The 17,001-nt window shown below is 41.1% G+C and overlaps 2 protein-coding genes across 3 annotated transcripts; one reads left to right on the top strand and one right to left on the bottom strand.

Annotated features, from left to right (window-relative positions):
• The first annotated feature begins 171 nt into the window (after positions 1-171).
• On the top strand, positions 172-7,064 carry snpha (syntaphilin a). 2 transcript variants are annotated; one of them, XM_061983487.1, is made up of 5 exons: positions 172-279; positions 1,816-1,908; positions 1,998-2,123; positions 3,520-3,669; positions 4,837-7,064. In XM_061983487.1, the coding sequence occupies exons 2-5, from the start codon at positions 1,859-1,861 to the stop codon at positions 6,029-6,031; spliced, it is 1,521 nt and encodes a 506-aa protein (XP_061839471.1). In that variant the 5' UTR covers positions 172-279; positions 1,816-1,858; the 3' UTR covers positions 6,032-7,064. The 2 variants fall into 2 exon arrangements, with proteins under 2 accessions (XP_061839471.1, XP_061839479.1); XM_061983495.2 differs by lacking the exon at positions 3,520-3,669 and having other exon boundaries at positions 188-1,908.
• A 101-nt stretch (positions 7,065-7,165) lies between these two features.
• Positions 7,166-16,701, bottom strand: LOC133621441 (peptidyl-prolyl cis-trans isomerase FKBP1A-like). Its single transcript, XM_061983504.2, has 5 exons — positions 16,532-16,701; positions 16,400-16,447; positions 15,800-15,912; positions 12,409-12,582; positions 7,166-7,964 (listed from the first exon to the last, which is right to left on the bottom strand). Exons 1-4 carry the CDS (start codon positions 16,566-16,568, stop codon positions 12,451-12,453), a joined length of 330 nt encoding a protein of 109 aa, XP_061839488.1. The 5' UTR covers positions 16,569-16,701; the 3' UTR covers positions 7,166-7,964; positions 12,409-12,450.
• Between the last annotated feature and the right edge of the window lie 300 nt (positions 16,702-17,001).

Raw genomic sequence — 17,001 nt, 5'->3', positions numbered from 1 at the left:
CTGTCAGTCTTTTGCAGCCTTTATGTAGGAGGGACTGCATGTTGTCTTGCTTCATTCATCATCAGCAGAGACAGCCGTGAAAAGTCAGTCAATGTGCGCAATTGTCCCGCGTCATTCCCTGCTGTCACTTTAAGAGGCATCGACGTCGCAGTTGGCTCACTTCATCTGTGCGCTTCATGGCTGCAGGATGCACTCGGATCCGCATCAGCAGCATCTTCCCGTCCTGCTGCCAGCGACGCCAAAGCGGCAGCCATGGCAGCGACGCTGGGCATCGTCCATGTAAGCTGCATGCTTTTGTTTAAGGCTTCTGGCGGTCTAGAGAATGTCCTGCGGCTCACAGTATGTATGTAGGACACATCCGTGACTTATTGTCAGTGTTTTGACCCTCACTTGTTTCCTTATGTGCTATGTACGTACATGCTGCTCTTTCTATACCTGATGTTGGATGTGAATGTGTTGCTTAACCGCTGCTTTCGGGGGACTTTTGTGCCAGATGCTCGCCTCCGCAGTACTCACGCGCACTTACGTAATATGATTACGTATTTCTCCCCAATAACGCTCTAGCCACCTGTTGGTGCTGATCATACAGGAGAGGGGAGGGGATATAATTTGATTATAGGAAACCGTGTGTGTGTGGGCCATGTTTATCCAAAATTAGTATGTGTGTGTTTCAAAAACCCCATCTAGAACAGGGGGGTTCAAAGTGTGAGGTGCAGCAGCTTAATACAAATAATGAAAAACACATTATGTCTGCTATGCTACTTTGTGACAAAACTAAATGTATTGTAGCCGACAGTGGCAAAACACTCTGAACACAGAAATTATCCAAATACCAAAAAAGACACAAACACATTAAAACAAAGGTAAAGGGGGAAATGCTGCAATCACGTAAATGCTGCTTGATCAAAGAACACTGGTGTCAAACTCAAAGCCCAGGGGCCAAATCTGGCCCCCCATATCATTTTATGTGGTCTGCAAAAGCCTGGAAATAATATGCGTCAATAAAGCACTTTATCTTTTTTACTATATGTATTTGTTTTTTTAATTTTGACAGAAAAAAACTGTACTGGATGAAATTGCATATTTAAACTTGAATGTTATGTAAGATATTCCAAGCAAAATCTCTAAATATCTGCTTGTCAATTTGAGTTAGGATTTCAAAGTAAATGATCCATCAATTTGTTATTTAAAAATGCATAGGCTATTGTGTATCATTGTATATCATGAGGCGATTATATCTGTTACAAGCGGCCCTCTGAGAGCAGCCATAACTGCGATGTGGCCCTCAATGAAAACAAATTTGACACCCCGATTCGAACACTAACATTAGCAACGTGAATGCTTGCTCTGTATGATGTTTTTAAACTTGCATTGTTCATGCGATTGCAGCATTTTTGGCTGTTTGCATTTGTTTTGTGGTGTTTTAGGATCTTTTTTGTGGCAATATGGTGTGAGCAGAAAAGGGCACATATGATCTGAGGGATTGAGCCACAATTTAAAAAGCCTTTACAGTAATGTTCGCACTCATGACTTGTTGCTACAACTTGACTTATGATGACAACAAATGTCACAGTTGCTGTTTGACTTTTGACCTGAGTAAAATGGCATGTTTATCTGCACACACAGACAGCTGGTGCACGGGCCTTCAATGGACTCTTTGTGTCTATAGAGAAAGATCCTTTATTAGCCACTGAGCCAGCCTGTTTTTTTAGACTTATCGTATCTTTCAATTAAGAAGTATAAAACATTGAATTACTGAATTATGAACATGACTTTCACCTTTTTTCTTTTAATGCCTATTTGTTTATGACTAAGAGTGCAGCAGTAAGTGCTCCTGGCCTTTCTCTCTAGAGGCAACATGTCAGTGTCTCTCACCCCGAGTAGGAAGCCTTCATCGGGTCAGCGCAGGTACTGGCAGCTCCTCTCAGGCAGAATGCTTAGTTTTAGTGGCACCAGCAGTCAAATAAATGACTTGTTTGTGATGTTTGCCCTGACAGGCGCTCAGCAGGAACAAGTGGCAGCAGTGCACGATGTAGCCACAGTGACACGTCCAGCAGCTACCAGCTCAAAGTCAAGGCGACCGAGGGCAGCCTCACACCTCGGATGTATCCCAGTACACCGAGGTACTAAAGCACCCATAAAACTCTTTTTGTACAATACAGCTGCATTTAAAGCAGGAGTGTGCCAACTCGCTCCATTGTACATACAAACACACAAGGTCTAAATTACACCACAATACTGAACAACATCCCTTTATATTCTGGATCCTTGAAAAAATAAATAACTACACAGTGCGTTACTTACATGCTATTCAAAGGAAACTGCACTTTTTTGGGAATTTTGCCTATCGTTCACAATGTCTGTGAATGTTCTCGTTCATCCAGGTCATTGTCATCTCAGAGCATTCGATCGATCGCAACTGGACTGTTTGGTTTGTCTTAGAAGACGTTTCGCCGCTCATCCGAGTAGGCTTCATCAGTTCATGCTCATAGGTGAAGGTGACCAGAATGCCATTTGTGCCATTTGTTTACAAGTGAATGAACTACTTTGGACTGGCCGTCGTCGATCCACAGCGATCATTCTGCCACACAATACCTCAATGCTAACTAGGGGAAATAACACTTCAATGACTGTCGTTGGCTTTGACAGTAGCGATTGCTCGTTTGCATAAAAACAGTTGTTTTTTCACTACAATAGGACAAAACCATCCTTGCCAGGCACACCCTCATGGTTTTTTAAAGTATAAATATTTGGGGTTTTGGCACCAGCCGCTAGACTAGATCTGACTAATCTAAGTCTATGAGCACGAACTGATGAATCCTACTCGGATGACCAACGAAAGGTCTTATTAGACAAACCAAACAGTACAGTTGCAATCGATTGAATGTCCTGAGATCGTTCACAATCATTATGAAAGACACAACGACATATGGATTTTTTAAAATGTATTAAAGTACTAAAAAAACAGGAACAAAAGTCTGCTTACAGGGGAGCCAATGGGAGCTCCACTTTTCCGCCCAAAAAATCTGACAAATAACCATTCAAAAAGCGCCAACAATACTCTGTTTACATTTCGTGACTTCTATATTAACCAAGTATTAGTGATATTGTTAATATAAGCGCTAACGCAGACAAACTATTTATAGCGGCGCCGTGATAACTTCCTGCTTGCCGATGTTTACATACTCGACTGATCAGCTGCTTCCACATGTCACTGCTCCCTGTAAGTTTATTGTAGATCATTAATCATTTCTTTTCACCTCAAAAGTAGACGGCTGAAGATATAATCTGACAAGTTGGGATATTTTGATAGCCATTTCGGATCTCCAAATGGTGAGATTGACACGAAAAGCAGTCGTTGTGGTGCAAATTGGGTATACAATTATTTATATTGCGAGGCGTCAGAACAAAACAACCACAACTTCAACAGTAAAAACCACATGCAAAAAAAATTACCAAAGGAGTAAAACATATTTATATAATATAAACAGCATATTGGTACCTCTGTCTTTTCCTCAGGCGTCAGGCAAAGCACTTAGTGTGTAGTGACAACCATGGCATCAGGCCTCCAACCCCGGAGCAGTACCTCACACCCCTGCAGCAGAAGGAGGTGTGTATTCGACATCTGCGAGCCCGGCTGAGGGAGAACGTGGAGAGATTACAACACAGGTGAATATCCGGCACGTTAAAATTTAAACAACGTTATTGATCCCATGGGAGGCAATAGATTAAAAGCAGTGGATGGCAATTGATTGAAAGCAGAGGATGGCAATAGGCGGACACCGAGACAAATATTGGACCACAGCCAATAATATCTAGGCTGCTTTTTGAGAATAATTTTTGTAACATGTGTAGATGAAAGGGAGCATTGTGAGCACATGGATGTGTCGTGATGTCTTATGTACTGTGGGGCGTAACACTACCTTAGAAGACCCCACCCTAAACCCAATGTTTCCACTCCATACTAAAACACACTATGTGTACATTCACTAAAATATGCAATAATTCATTTGAAACCAGCTTTTTAAAGCACACTTGACTTTATACAGGTGGGATTAACATATCTAGAACATATATACTGTAGAGCAACCCGACTCTGAATATTTTTTTCCTACAAAAATCCCAACAAATTTAACACATAGGACTACCACATGTGGTTAATACGAATCATAACACATTATTGTTATGACTATATTAGTGCATCTGCCGGGGGTTAAACCTCCCCCAGTTTAAACTATAATTGGGGGTCCTTGAACGCACCACAGTTATGTGCAATGAGATGCAAAAGTGAAATGTATACGTAACTTTCCACTATGCTGCCACAGGTAAATTTGTTCTATTTTTACTTTTCTTCTATCACATCATCCCTTTTCAAAAAAGTTGGCGCTGCATGGGAACGCTCAAAGTTGAGCTTTGATAACGTTCTGACGTCTGTGTTGAGAAGCGTTTGATGCTGGGGTTTGGTGCTATCCAGGTGGAACAAACCATTTTGTATTTTTTTTAGGGAGTTTAGTTTTAGATATTCTTAATTTGATTCAAGCAACCTTATCATTGAACTTCTACATGACATTTTCATGCCATCATTTTTTTATAACTGACATTTAAATGACAGAAAATATTCTTTAAACTTACCAACATCCTCACTGAACTCTTCAGTGTGACGTCCCTAAGTATTATGGTTTAGCTCACTTAGCACTGTACATACCTAACAGCAACATCACTATAGGAATAAAATGTAGGAGGGAATTTAGCCCTGAAGTTGTTTTACAAATGTTATGTTGTAGCTAAGTGCTTCTAGATGGAGACGGTTCAATCTTATTTTGCTTCTTACCACAGAAACTGTGAAATAGATGACTTGAGGACTCAGCTGTACAAAATGCAAGAAGACTGGATAGAAGAGGAATGCCACCGTGTGGAAGCCCAGTTAGCACTAAAGGAGGCCCGCAAGGAAATCCAGCACCTTCAAGGAGTGGTAGAGTCAGTCAGGACCAACCTGAGTGTTCGAGAAGACCCCCCCAACCAAAAGCCATACTTACGGTCACAGGACGCCAGGCCAGGGGGTAGGTCTCGCTCCTGTGGATGTTCTCCTGCCAGCACGTTGACCCGCAGCGTCCCCCGTACTCGCTTGAGCAGCGAGGCCCTGCATCTGGAGCGTAGTCCAAACGCGCCCGAGTCAAGCAGAGCATCACGAGTGGCAGGGCAGGCCCACCTCCTCCTGGAAGCAGCACTTCTGTCCGAGCAGACGCCTCCACAGGGCGACAGAGGGATGGTGCCTCCTTCTTCCACCTATGAAAGAGTGTGCGGAGGGGGCACTGTGCTGCCAATGTCCCACTCCTGCCATTCTCTTAGTGGCAGCTGCAGGTGCGGTGGTCATGCCTATTTCCCACATCATCACTTATACCTGCACTTACCTCAGGAAGAGCCCCCAGAAACAGTTCCTGTGGCTCCTGCTGCTGACCCAGTCCCAACACCTACTGCTCCAATGCAGAGGAAACCAGAGTTGCGCTCAAGAGCCTGCAGCCCAACTATGACTTGGTTGTGTGAGGAAAGTGTCAAGGAGGAGCTGAGTGTCATTTCTACAACAGTGGAATTGACTCCTTCAGAGCCACTTCTCTTTCCAACATCTTTGTCTCCTCATCCACACAGCGAGGAGCCAAACAAGTTTGTGTGCATAAAGATGCCTGAAGAGCCTCACGTGTGTCAGCCTCACCCTGCAGCCCCACTCCTACTCCCCGTAAGGCAGGAAGCCACCCTGCTGGACATAGAGGAGGACGCCAAGGAAGAGAATGAAGAGGGAAATGATTTGCACCAGAGGTGTTACTGGAGCCCGTACTTCCTTGTGGACCTGCTGGCTTTGGCAGTGCCGGTGGTTCCAACTATGGCGTGGCTGTGTCGCGGGGCGCAGCAGGACATCATGCCTGTGTATCATTTCGGATCTCTGCTGAGAGGCTGCTGCGCTGTGGCCCTCCACTCGCTCCGCAGGCAGGGTGCAGGACGCAGACGGGCCAGCCTGAATGGAACAATAACCTGACTTTGAACACTAATGCCGACAAAGACTGCATGACAATTGGCCTTAAAGAACAAAACATTTAACATTACTTCAACTTCTTTCTCTACACAGCTTAATTTTTGCATGTTGGAGTCCATTAGCTGCATCCAAAAGCTGCTGTCAGATGTTTTCTAATTTCTACTCAAAAAACAGTTCAGAACAGAACACGAGGTTATGATGAATTAATTTATTTTGTGTATTTTGCTGTTTCCCGCATAATTGCATTGGCAGGTTGGCATTTCTTGAAGAAAAAGAAGTGCTAAATTTGTACATAAATGAAGCTTCATAGAGAGCACCTAAAGTGGGCAGCACTTTTTTGCCATGGAAATACTTGATAAATCTGTGCAGGCATTTATGGAATGTTGTACTGGAAGCTCTTTAAAGATTAGATTGTGATAGTGAGTCAGATATATTTTGGAATGTTGTATTACAAGGAATAATTGGAGTCTCATCAAAGCGTCAGGATAACAAAGGATTTGATTTACTCACTACAGCTCACTCGCACAACATTCTATAGGGATGATTGCTTTTAACGGGAAAAGAGACAGATGCCAAATGAGGTAAGCTGAGAGGCCAAAGGTAAAATGAATACACACTTCCATTAAGTGTTCAAGCGGCCAAGTCAAGTGATCAATAGTGCAGGTCTTTTGTGTTAGAAAAAGAGATTTGGTGATTACAAAATACATGTGCTGAAATCAAAATGATTAGATAAATTTACCTGACACAATCTACAACTATTTAAAATTGTCCTGCTGCTGTGCTGCATTTTTATCATGGTCCTGGAAAATATTAAACCTGTAATAGCTATAATGTACTTACAAGTTCCAGTCTTATGCAAAAAAAGGAATGTTTTGGTGTTCAGGGTCAATCGCAGTTCAACAGCAAACGGGCTAAGTCTGCGTGGTTGGACCTGCACATTTGCACAGGGAATCTTTGGGGACGTTTTAGTTGGTTAAAAAAAAAAAAGTTGTATGATTGTACCCTTAATTTGTAATATACCAACAAAAGCAGTGCAACTGCATTAACAAGTAGTATGCACAACTCTGTAAAGTTGCTTTCTTTGATTAAGACAAAAAAAGACATCTTCAAAATAAAAACAACCAGATAGTCAAAAAGTTTGTGGTAAAATTACTCTTTTATTGTGAAGAGTAAGGAACCAAATGCAACGTCCACAGCTTGTAACACACAACTCCTTGAAATAAATGCAACCACAAACTGCAGGGTTCCAACAATCCCTGTGGGGGAAAGTCTTCATGCAAGTGTCAAAAGCTTTTGCTCCCAACAGTTTTTTTCCCCCCACAAAACCTTTTGGCAATAAACTGTCCCCACATTTTACAAGCAACCATCAAGACAACAACTGTCCAGTTGTGAGAGTCTGAGCAAAGATCATTTCACTCTCATAAATAATTAATATGGCCATATAGACAGTCAATCTAACATTTGCAGAGACCTGTAGGCAGCTCATGGCAAATATGTGCTTGATTCAGAAATTCTAAATTATGCCGGAATCCTGTCTAAAGTAGTCCAATAACTAATCACCACAGGCATTCATAGAAATCTCTCTGTCAAACAATGTATTATTTTCTTGAAGAAAATGCACTACCCGCAATCTGGACTGTTATTGTGGAAAGGCCGCAAAGCCAAAGACCTGTTCAGTTTTTGTATAAAAACTGACATGTTATGTAACTTCTCGAAAATTTTTGAAACAAAAAAATCAACATGAAAATACAAAGTCAAAACACAAAGGATGGGATGACCTATGACTGAACAGAAAGTCGAATAAAAAAAGCAAGTGAAAAAAACCAAGTTGTATGTAAATGAGAAGGAGAGTGAATTAGTGAAGCTATAGACATAGGTCCTATGCAGGAATCATCTGGTAACGTTTTGCCTCCATGTTCCCGAGATAGGAGTTGACCTGCAGTGAACACAAGAAAGCAGATTACATGACGTATTTGCACAAATACACACATGCAAATGTATTATTAGGGCAGATGGAGCAGCTCTACGACCAAGGCCTTTATTTAAAGTCAACTTTTTTTTAACTGCACAAGGCTGCTCATTCTTAAACATAGGATTCACAACCACTGGGGAAACCTTCCGAAGCAAAAAAAAAAAAAGTTTTAAATAGTTTGTAAATGACTACATTGAATGCAATGCAAAATGCCTATCAATTTAGCAAATAAAGGCATTTTTGTTAGAAAAAAATAGTATACAGACATTTATTTTATTCTCATGTCACATTAGTCAAAGTTGAACGCAGGCGACCACTTAAAAAAAGACAACGTATGAAAAGTACTCTCAACAAGCTTAGAGTAGGACTGCTGAAAAACGTTTCCAGACCAGTGAGGATAATAAAGAGACAAGAGAGCATAAATATCCTGAAATGTTGACAATAGAAACTTTAAATATGCTTTTGTCACTTCCATGCTAATGCGCCAAAACACTTGTGTGCTGTCACCAACACACACCAAAGAACGCTATTATCTTCTCTCTGGAAGACAAAGTAGGCTCGTAACGATGGTGAGTCTGTTCATTTTGTCCGTCATAGATTTGACAGAAACAAGCAGATCCCTAGGCTCATAGAGGTTAGAGCGGTGGTCTTCAAAAATGTGGACTTGGGACTTCCCTTATTTCCTGAAGAATGCATTTCCTGCAGCTCAAGTTTTCTTCTTACGCTCACCATTACAACTACAGATATTTTGATGCAACTGTTAGTTTAGCAGGTTTAAAAAACATATTTTTCTTCAAGTTTTTGTGCATAACACTTTGGTCTAAAGCATGTCACACCGGGTCGGCACGTATAGGGATATGAGCAACCTTTGAGGAAAAAACAGGAAAATTGAAGGAAAAATAAGAATTAAAAAAAAAAACAGACTACATTTCCTGCAATTGGGGGCATTTCTACAATATAATGTACCTTCAGATTTATTCTCATCTGCCAACCTTTTTTGGCTGGCTTTTTGACACTTACATGTCCCATGTAATGTACTACAGAATGTTTAGGTTTTTCCATCCATCCATCTATTTTCTACCGCTTGTCCCTTCCGGGGGGGGGGGGGGGGGGGGTCGCTGGAGCCTATCGCAGCATGGTGTGAGAGGGGTTAGTGCGTCTGCCTCACAATACGAAGGTCCTGAGTTCAATCCCGGGCTCGGGATCTTTCTGTGTGGAGTTTGCATGTTCTCCCCGTGACTGCGTGGGTTCCCTCCGGGTACTCCGGCTTCCTCCCACCTCCAAAGACATGCACGTGGGGATAGGTTGATTGGCAACACTAAATTGGCCCTAGTGTGTGAATGTGAGTGTGAATGTTGTCTGTCTATCTGTGTTGGCCCTGCGATGAGGTGGCGACTTGTCCAGGGTGTACCCCGCCTTTCACATAATTACCATTGCAAATGTAATGTAGAAGTCTATAACATGCATGCAAAGAACTCAAAAAAACGTTTCCCATTTGGCAACTATAACTTGTATCCATGCCTCCTTGGGTAATATACTTCTGGTGTTGTGACTTCAGTTTACAATCCATGACACCAAAAATATACCTTCTCGCTGGCTACTAATAAATACTCTCTAACTACAACTGCTTGAGAACTACTAGTGTTCGAATTGTAATCATCCGAATATGATTAGCAGCAAAGTAGAAAGCTGTCATTGTTGTGGCTTGTAGAGCTCACGGAGGCCACACCAAGTAAGATAGCCAGATGGTTAGCCAACTAGCGAGCCTGTTTCGGTGCTCCCGATTGTCTCCCTGTCCTGCAACACAGTGTGTCGTTTAGACACAAGCACAGCGAGTGCCTGCGGCTGAGGCGAGCGCTCCACAAATTCTTTTTAAATCCTAAAATTATAGCTATTTGATTTTTTTCAACCACGGAAGTGTAATTTTGACGCAAAAATTAATGATTAAAAAACTTTCCGCGTTTTCTTGGGAATTTCACATGCCTGCCCATAAGTCCCTTAGAAGGCACTACATAAATCCAAGTTGTTTTTGACATGATTATTGAAAACACAAAAAAATTTGATTTTGAGAAGACATAAAAAAAAGGCTTGTCGCAACTAGGGATGTGTCCCTTGATCGGTCACTGACCAGTATCAGACGATTTTTGTGAAAATTATGTGATTGGCCATTGCCGATTACAGAAGCTGATCCTCTCTGGCTGATAATTTGGTCCCGGATTACAGAAGCTGATCCTCTCTGGCTGATAATTTGGTCCCTTGGTTGACAGCAGTGGCTATCAACTAACTGTGAATCTTTTTACAAGTCACGGGTAAGCGGCGCGTATCCCAGCGGACTTTGGGCAAGAGGCAGGGTGCACCCTAGACTGGTTTCCAGCCAATTGTAAGTATTAAACTCCATCCACTTAAATGAAAAGGCAAAAAATAAATACCATCTGATCGACCAGCCCTTCCCTGTATTACGTGCCCCAAGTAGTTGGCAACTTATTACTTTTCCTACCTATTGGTATTTGTTTTTGTAAATTTGGGATACGCATAAGTCTCGAGAATTTGAAATCAAACCATGGAGGCATTGCGGAGATACAGGTGAAACTCAAAAAATTTGAATATTGTGCAAATTATATTTACAAAGTGAAACCAATATTTGACATACGCTCATAACATGCAGCTTAACATATTTCAAGACTTCTTTTGATATCATTGTGATGATTATGGCTTCCAGTTTATCAAAACTCAAATTACAAATCTCAGAAAACTTGGGGTTTTCAAAAACTAAGCTATCCATCCATCCATTTTCTACCGCTTGTCCCTTTTAGGGTGGCGGGGGGTGCTGGAGCCTATCTCAGCTGCATTCGGGCAGAAGGCGGGGTACACCCTGGACAAGTCGCCACCTCATCACAGGGCCAAAACAGATAGATAGACAACATTCACACACTAGGGCAAATTTAGTGTTGCCAATCAACCTAAGCCATGATCATCAAAATTAGAAGAAAAACTTGACATATCTCACTTTGCATGTAATGAGTTTCACTTATGTGATATATGTGACGTCAGACGCCATATGGAAGCTCTAAAAACACGGCTGGCCGGTAGTAGAAAAGAAGGCACGTAAATAAAACCGCCCACAAAAGGCGCATCCTGAAGAGACAGTCAGAAAGTGGTTTGAAGTTGTAAAACAATATATGCAAGATTTTGACCAAAATAACCACCATTACATGTAGACCAAAAGAAAGTGTTTTAAATGTAAAAAAAACCCCAACATAATATGACCCCTTTAAGTAGCATTATCACTGGAGGACAAAGCTTAACATGTTACACACAGAGTAAGAGCAAGGAGAAGGAGACGGGCAGGCATGCTACTTGTTAAAACAGCTGATAAGATAGCTTGAAACAGAAGAAATAAGTGCTTAGTAAAGTTAAAAAAATGTACATTGAAAAACATCACAACAGACAGTAAGCAGTTATTAACAGGAAATTAACAAATAAATTAAGAGTTAAAGAGAGGATAATATAACAACTGTTTTGCTCTGTTGGTGTCTAGCAAATTGATCTATATATCGGTGGTGTCGATACCAAGGATAGTATCAAAATATATGATAAATACTAAAGTGATTAGATCAAAATTTCTATTTTAACTACATTATTTGTTGTTTTAGTTAATGTTTACAAACTCAGGGAATAATTCCATGGACACAGGAGGACTTTGTTTTGCTCAAACAATTCAACATCAGATTTAGATTTAGAATTAATCAATTGTTTAGGTCCTCTCACAATCAAAAACATTTAAAAAAATGTTTTAATTAATGAGTCACGCAACGTGTATGCAAAAACCTGAGCTTGTAACTGTGAAACGAATGAGTGAACGTTTTAGTGGCAAAAAGTTAACGTCTACTAAAAGTCTGGAATCTCACCATGGTTGCTACTTTTGATCGACACAGTCCTAGTATGCCTAATCAATACTCACTCAGAGGAAATAATCAATATTGTGAAAAAATGTAAATCCAAAAACTCAACTGATTGTAATAGAAGTGATATGGAAACAATAAAAAAGGTTATTGAAGAGATGTCAGAGCCTTTAACATACAGTATCAGTAGAGGTGGGAATCTTTGGGCCCCACATGATTCGATTACGATTACGATTCAGGAGCTACGATTCGATTAAAAATCGGTTATTGACGCGTCTTTAATTTATGTATATTGATGCAGTTTTACATTTTTCGTTTTACTAAAACAAGCGTTTATCAGTTGCACCTTTAAAAAAATATATATATTTTGAACAAGAAACAGTTATATTAATTCCCACATTTATTAATGAAAATGTGTGCCAAACTGGTCAACTTTCAGTAGCTGCAGAAAGAAAAATGAAATTCATCTTTTGAGTGTATCTGAAAGAAAATCAAAACTGTCTCACCCTGGCAAGTTCAGTGGAATTATGCAAAGCAGTGCGAACATCTTAGGCCTCTAAACCAAGCAGCTCCACATCAAAGGTCAGAGTGGCGTTTGGGGGGATGATGCCCGGGTGTCCCTTGCTGCCATAAGCATAGTCAGGCGAGCAGATCAGCTTGGCCCGCTGACCTACACTCATCTGTGGAGGTAGTGAAGGGTTACAAAAATACTTATGCTGAAATAATAATAATGTGTGAAATACAACGGATGACAGAAGCAAACACACGGCAACCTCAAAACGCTCCAAACACAGGAATGATATGATGCAAAACCAATCCCAAAATACAAAACACCATTAACCCTTATATGCACAAAAATTACCCCACTGGTAGTTTTTCTTCAAAAACTTAAAAATGAACAGTTGATATATATTCATATTTCAGGTATTCTTCATAAAACATGTTTGTGACATGAGACCATTTGCATTTTTATTTATGTTTTCATTAATTTTAGGGAATTGCACTGTTTGTATTACTAACCCACTCTTCCACAAGTGGGGTCAAAAATGAAGTTACTATGGAATCTTATATAAACCTTTAATCAAAGCAATTGAATGTCCCACTTACACATCTGATGCAACTTTGACAGTCAATACTGTCCGACGTACACATCTGATGTCAGCAGTCTCACCACACAGGAGGTCATGTTTATAACATCCATCCATCCATTTTCTACTGCTTGTCCCTTTATGTGATCAAATGTGTGATCAGATTAGCCTACTTTGTTGTTAGCTAACAGTATTGAATTTAGGTGGATAACAGTATTGTGTTAGCAAACAGTATTATTAGCTTATACACACACACACGAGTAGAAACGCCATGGACAATTAGATGACAGAACAGCACTTCTAAACGGTTCAAATCTTTAAACAGCAGGAAATCAAATTCATCCAGCAGCAGCTGCAGTGAGTGAACTTGTCCAAAAGATGGTGCCGTAGCACAAACAATAACACACCATTTAAATGACTTTGCATGTGTTTAGTGAAAACTATTTGGTTTAAGGCCGTCAGCGGAAAAAAAATATGTAAATTAGCCGCCCAGTTTTATAAGCAGCAGGATTCAAAGCGTAGAAAAACAAATTGTGGCTTATAGTCTGGAATTTATGGTAGTTTTCAACAGAAGCTCTAAAGTTGTGTTATTGTTTATGCTATGGCGCCATCTTTTGGACAAGTATGCTCACTGCAAGTGTTGCGAGTTGAAAAAATACTTCCTGTTTTAATGATTTTAACCGGAAGTAAAACTGTCCATAGCGTTTCTGCTTGAAAGAATTCTTCATTCGTCACTCCAATCAACATTTCTAACTTATACAATATAACAAAAACAATTCATACTTACTAAACCGTACCATGCGTGATGTCTGTAGGAGTGTTTCCATGCATATTTGTACGTGCTATCGTTAATTTTTGCAAGAAAATACGAACTAGGAGATCCTTCAATGCAACTTCAGACCATCAACAACTTATGCGTATGCACGTAAAGCTCTTGTGCACTTCTAAACAGGAGACTGGGAGGGACTATCAGCGAGGTGCGCAGAATGGGGGGCAGGATTTACAGTTTGAATTCTGCTGTGTGCCACAAGATCCAAGTACCCCAGCTTTAATCTATTACTTTTTATTACATGCATTCATGACAAATAAGGGAGCTATGATGCTTTGAAATTCACTTTCCAAAATGTAAGTCACACATTTCTCCATTGCTTGGATTTTACAGACGTCACGTCCGGCCCATTAAATATACATAGTGGTCAAGCTCGCTCTGTTCTTAATAGGTAAATAGGCGCCATTTAGCCTTTCTCTGAGAAAAAAATGCCTTATGCTTGGGTTGTACGAATCGTTCACATCGCGAAAGGGATAAGTGTTTCTTCAGAGTTCCTCGAGAGGTAATCCAAATGGGCGAAAGAGTGCAAGATTTTACCAAACAAGGACGAGAAAAGCATGCAGCTCACACTCCAGTCCAAGGGAGCAGAGTCGAAGAATGCACGAGTTTGCAGTGACCACTTCGTTACTGGTTTATTTGATGTACTTTTAACGTTTATTATTACCCATTTAAGTATTATCTTGATATTTGTATTAAACATGTTTGCTACGAGTATTTTGAAAAGCACCAACCTGGCGAGTCTAAAAGAAAGCAAATATGAGCAAAATCTAAAAGAGTTAAGTTTTTACCAAAGGCAGCAATCATGAATGAATCTTTCAGCACATACACAATGTTGACATCCATAGTTATATTTTGATAAAGACGGGGTAAAACACACTACTCGAAAACGGCACGTGCAACGGCAACAAACATATCAGTAGATGCGATGTTCCATCCATCCATTTTCTACCGCTTCTCCCTCTCGGGGCTGTGGGGGGTGCTGGAGCCTATCCCAGCTGCATTCGAGCGGTAGGCGGGGTACACCCTGGACAAGTCGCCACCTCATCACAGGGCCAACACAGATAGACAGACAACATTCACACTCACATTCACACACTAGGGCCAATTTAGTGTTGCCAATCAACCTATCCCCAGGTGCATGTCTTTGGAAGTGGGAGGAAGCCGGAGAATCATGAAATGCAACCTTACCCGAGCAAAAACTATGTATATTTATCCGGGAGAGTCTTGATACCAATTTCCTTGACAGAGCCACTCAAAAATAAGTTGCTTTTCCAAGTTTCCATCTGTATTGTCATGTAAAATGGCGTCCGGAGCAAAAATAGTTCCGTATGTCTGGGAAGGCGACAAACGTATAACCCTTGATATCACTCGACAAATATTTTTGATAAAGTGTATGAATGTGAGTGTGAATGTTGTCTGTCTATCTGTGTTGGCCCTGCGATGAGATGGCAACTTGTCCTGGGTGTACCCCGGCTTCTGCCCGAATGCAGCTGAGATAGGCTCCAGCATGCCCCGCGACCCCGAACGGGACAAGCGGTAGAAAATGGATGGATGGATGTATAGATTTCTATTGCATAGTTTGCATTTTTGCTTGTATTTAATTTGTGCAAGAAGATTTCAACCTTTTTGTACTCAAGATAGTTCACACGCTGCTTGATGTACAACAGCCATCTTAGCTGGTTTGACCACCACTGGTTTTCACTTCCAGGAAAAAGTCACATGTCAGAATACAAGCAATTGTCTTATCAGATAATCAAGGGAAAAAAAACGATTTGATTTTTTGAACTTCAAAAATGTGTAGCTCCCTTAATTAATATGTGACCTATCACAGGGGTTCAAGTGCCATTGGAAAGCTAGGTCACTATCACAGGGGTTCAAGTACCATTGGAAAGCTTTTTCCTAGGTCTTTGCAATGTGATCATTTTATTTAGGTATTTCGCATTTTAAATGATTATGTATGTTGTGAAAGCGCCTCCTTACCTGGGCAACGCCTTCTTCCCAGCCACGAATAACCTCCTGGTGCCCTATCTTGAATTTAAATGGCTTTCCTCGGTTCCTCGAAGAGTCAAACACTTTCCCATCCGCCAAGGTTCCTGATATTAAAGGGAGTGATAGGTGTCTTCATCTAGGTGCACATTAAAGAAGATTATGTGCACTAAAGCACAAGTGACAGGCAGTAGCTAAAGTTAGCTGAATGGCTAAAATTAGCCAAAGTTAGCCGGCTAGCATGACGGGCCCCGGTGTATGTTCCGCTATCTCGTCACTTAAACCTCAAAAATACCAAACATAACTGTCGATTAAGACGTAAAAATGCCCAGTAAATAACCAATTCACAGCTTTGACAATAGCACAAGCACATCATTTCAAGCCAAAACAACATACTTCTTGGCACTAGCTCAAATAAAACCTCCGACGTTAGCGGACACAGATGTTTATGTTGGGTTAATTCCTAAACAAAATAGACATTTAGCTGCCAATAGTTGACGCTCAAACAAAGAATAGCGGCATTTAAAGCCAAATGCTTGCATTAAATGAGTAAGTTTGACGCTATTGGTGACAGTCAAGCAGCCCCCTCCTCACCGACATAGTGCACCACGACGCGCTGCCCCTTCTTTGGAAATGTCTGTCCTGCAACGGAGGAGAGAGAGAGGCGACATCAGTGTAACTACACACAAAGTATGCATGAATACAGAATAATGCGCGTCTACTCACCATCTCCCGGCTTAATTGTTTCAATTTGTACTCCCATTTTCGCTATTCCACAGCCGTTCTGTCGACCACCGTGCAGACAGCGGAAGCAGGGGGAGGCGGAGTGGGCATGGATGCGGAAAACATACACAGTAGGCGACACTCTCACTCACTGGCGGTGGAGTTCGTCTGCGTTTTAACACCGCCATTATTATTCCCTTTTACTTGTGGAACTGTAAGGCGTCAGTAGTATTTGATATGTTGTTGGCATTATGACGGAAAACTTTATTTTAGGTGTCTAATCATGACTACGCTCTTCTTGCTGCGTCGCAACAACTAACTCAATGGTGGCGTGGCATTTTGTCATATGCTTTATTTCACTCGCCAACTAAAAGTAAAAATGTATACTGATTTCAGGATGAGGGTTAGTGAGCTATACAGGTGTGCGTAAACCTTAATGTCCTGGTTTGAGCAACTTCCGGCTGGTTCAACAG

The sequence above is a fragment of the Nerophis lumbriciformis genome, linkage group LG01 (genome assembly GCF_033978685.3).
Source record: "Nerophis lumbriciformis linkage group LG01, RoL_Nlum_v2.1, whole genome shotgun sequence".
In the NCBI taxonomy this organism is placed as follows: Eukaryota; Metazoa; Chordata; class Actinopteri; order Syngnathiformes; family Syngnathidae; genus Nerophis; species Nerophis lumbriciformis.
The sequence above is the reverse complement of the archived record's forward strand: the minus strand, read 5'-3'. Positions and strand labels throughout refer to the sequence as shown.

What these genes read in the sequence shown, in the direction of transcription:
- LOC133621441 (XM_061983504.2), bottom strand. Translation starts at nt 16,568, where the DNA reads ATGGGAGTACAAATTGAAACAATTAAGCCGGGAGATG. An exon ending in CGTCGTGGTGCACTATGTCG is followed by an intron (nt 15,913 to 16,399) that starts GTGAGGAGGGGG and finishes CTTTAATATCAG; the next exon opens with GAACCTTGGCGGATGGGAAA. An exon ending in GGGAAGAAGGCGTTGCCCAG is followed by an intron (nt 12,583 to 15,799) that starts GTAAGGAGGCGC and finishes CTACCTCCACAG; the next exon opens with ATGAGTGTAGGTCAGCGGGC.
- snpha (XM_061983487.1), top strand. Translation starts at nt 1,859, where the DNA reads ATGTCAGTGTCTCTCACCCCGAGTAGGAAGCCTTCATCGGGTCAGCGC. An exon ending in CCTTCATCGGGTCAGCGCAG is followed by an intron (nt 1,909 to 1,997) that starts GTACTGGCAGCT and finishes TTGCCCTGACAG; the next exon opens with GCGCTCAGCAGGAACAAGTG. An exon ending in ATGTATCCCAGTACACCGAG is followed by an intron (nt 2,124 to 3,519) that starts GTACTAAAGCAC and finishes TCTTTTCCTCAG; the next exon opens with GCGTCAGGCAAAGCACTTAG.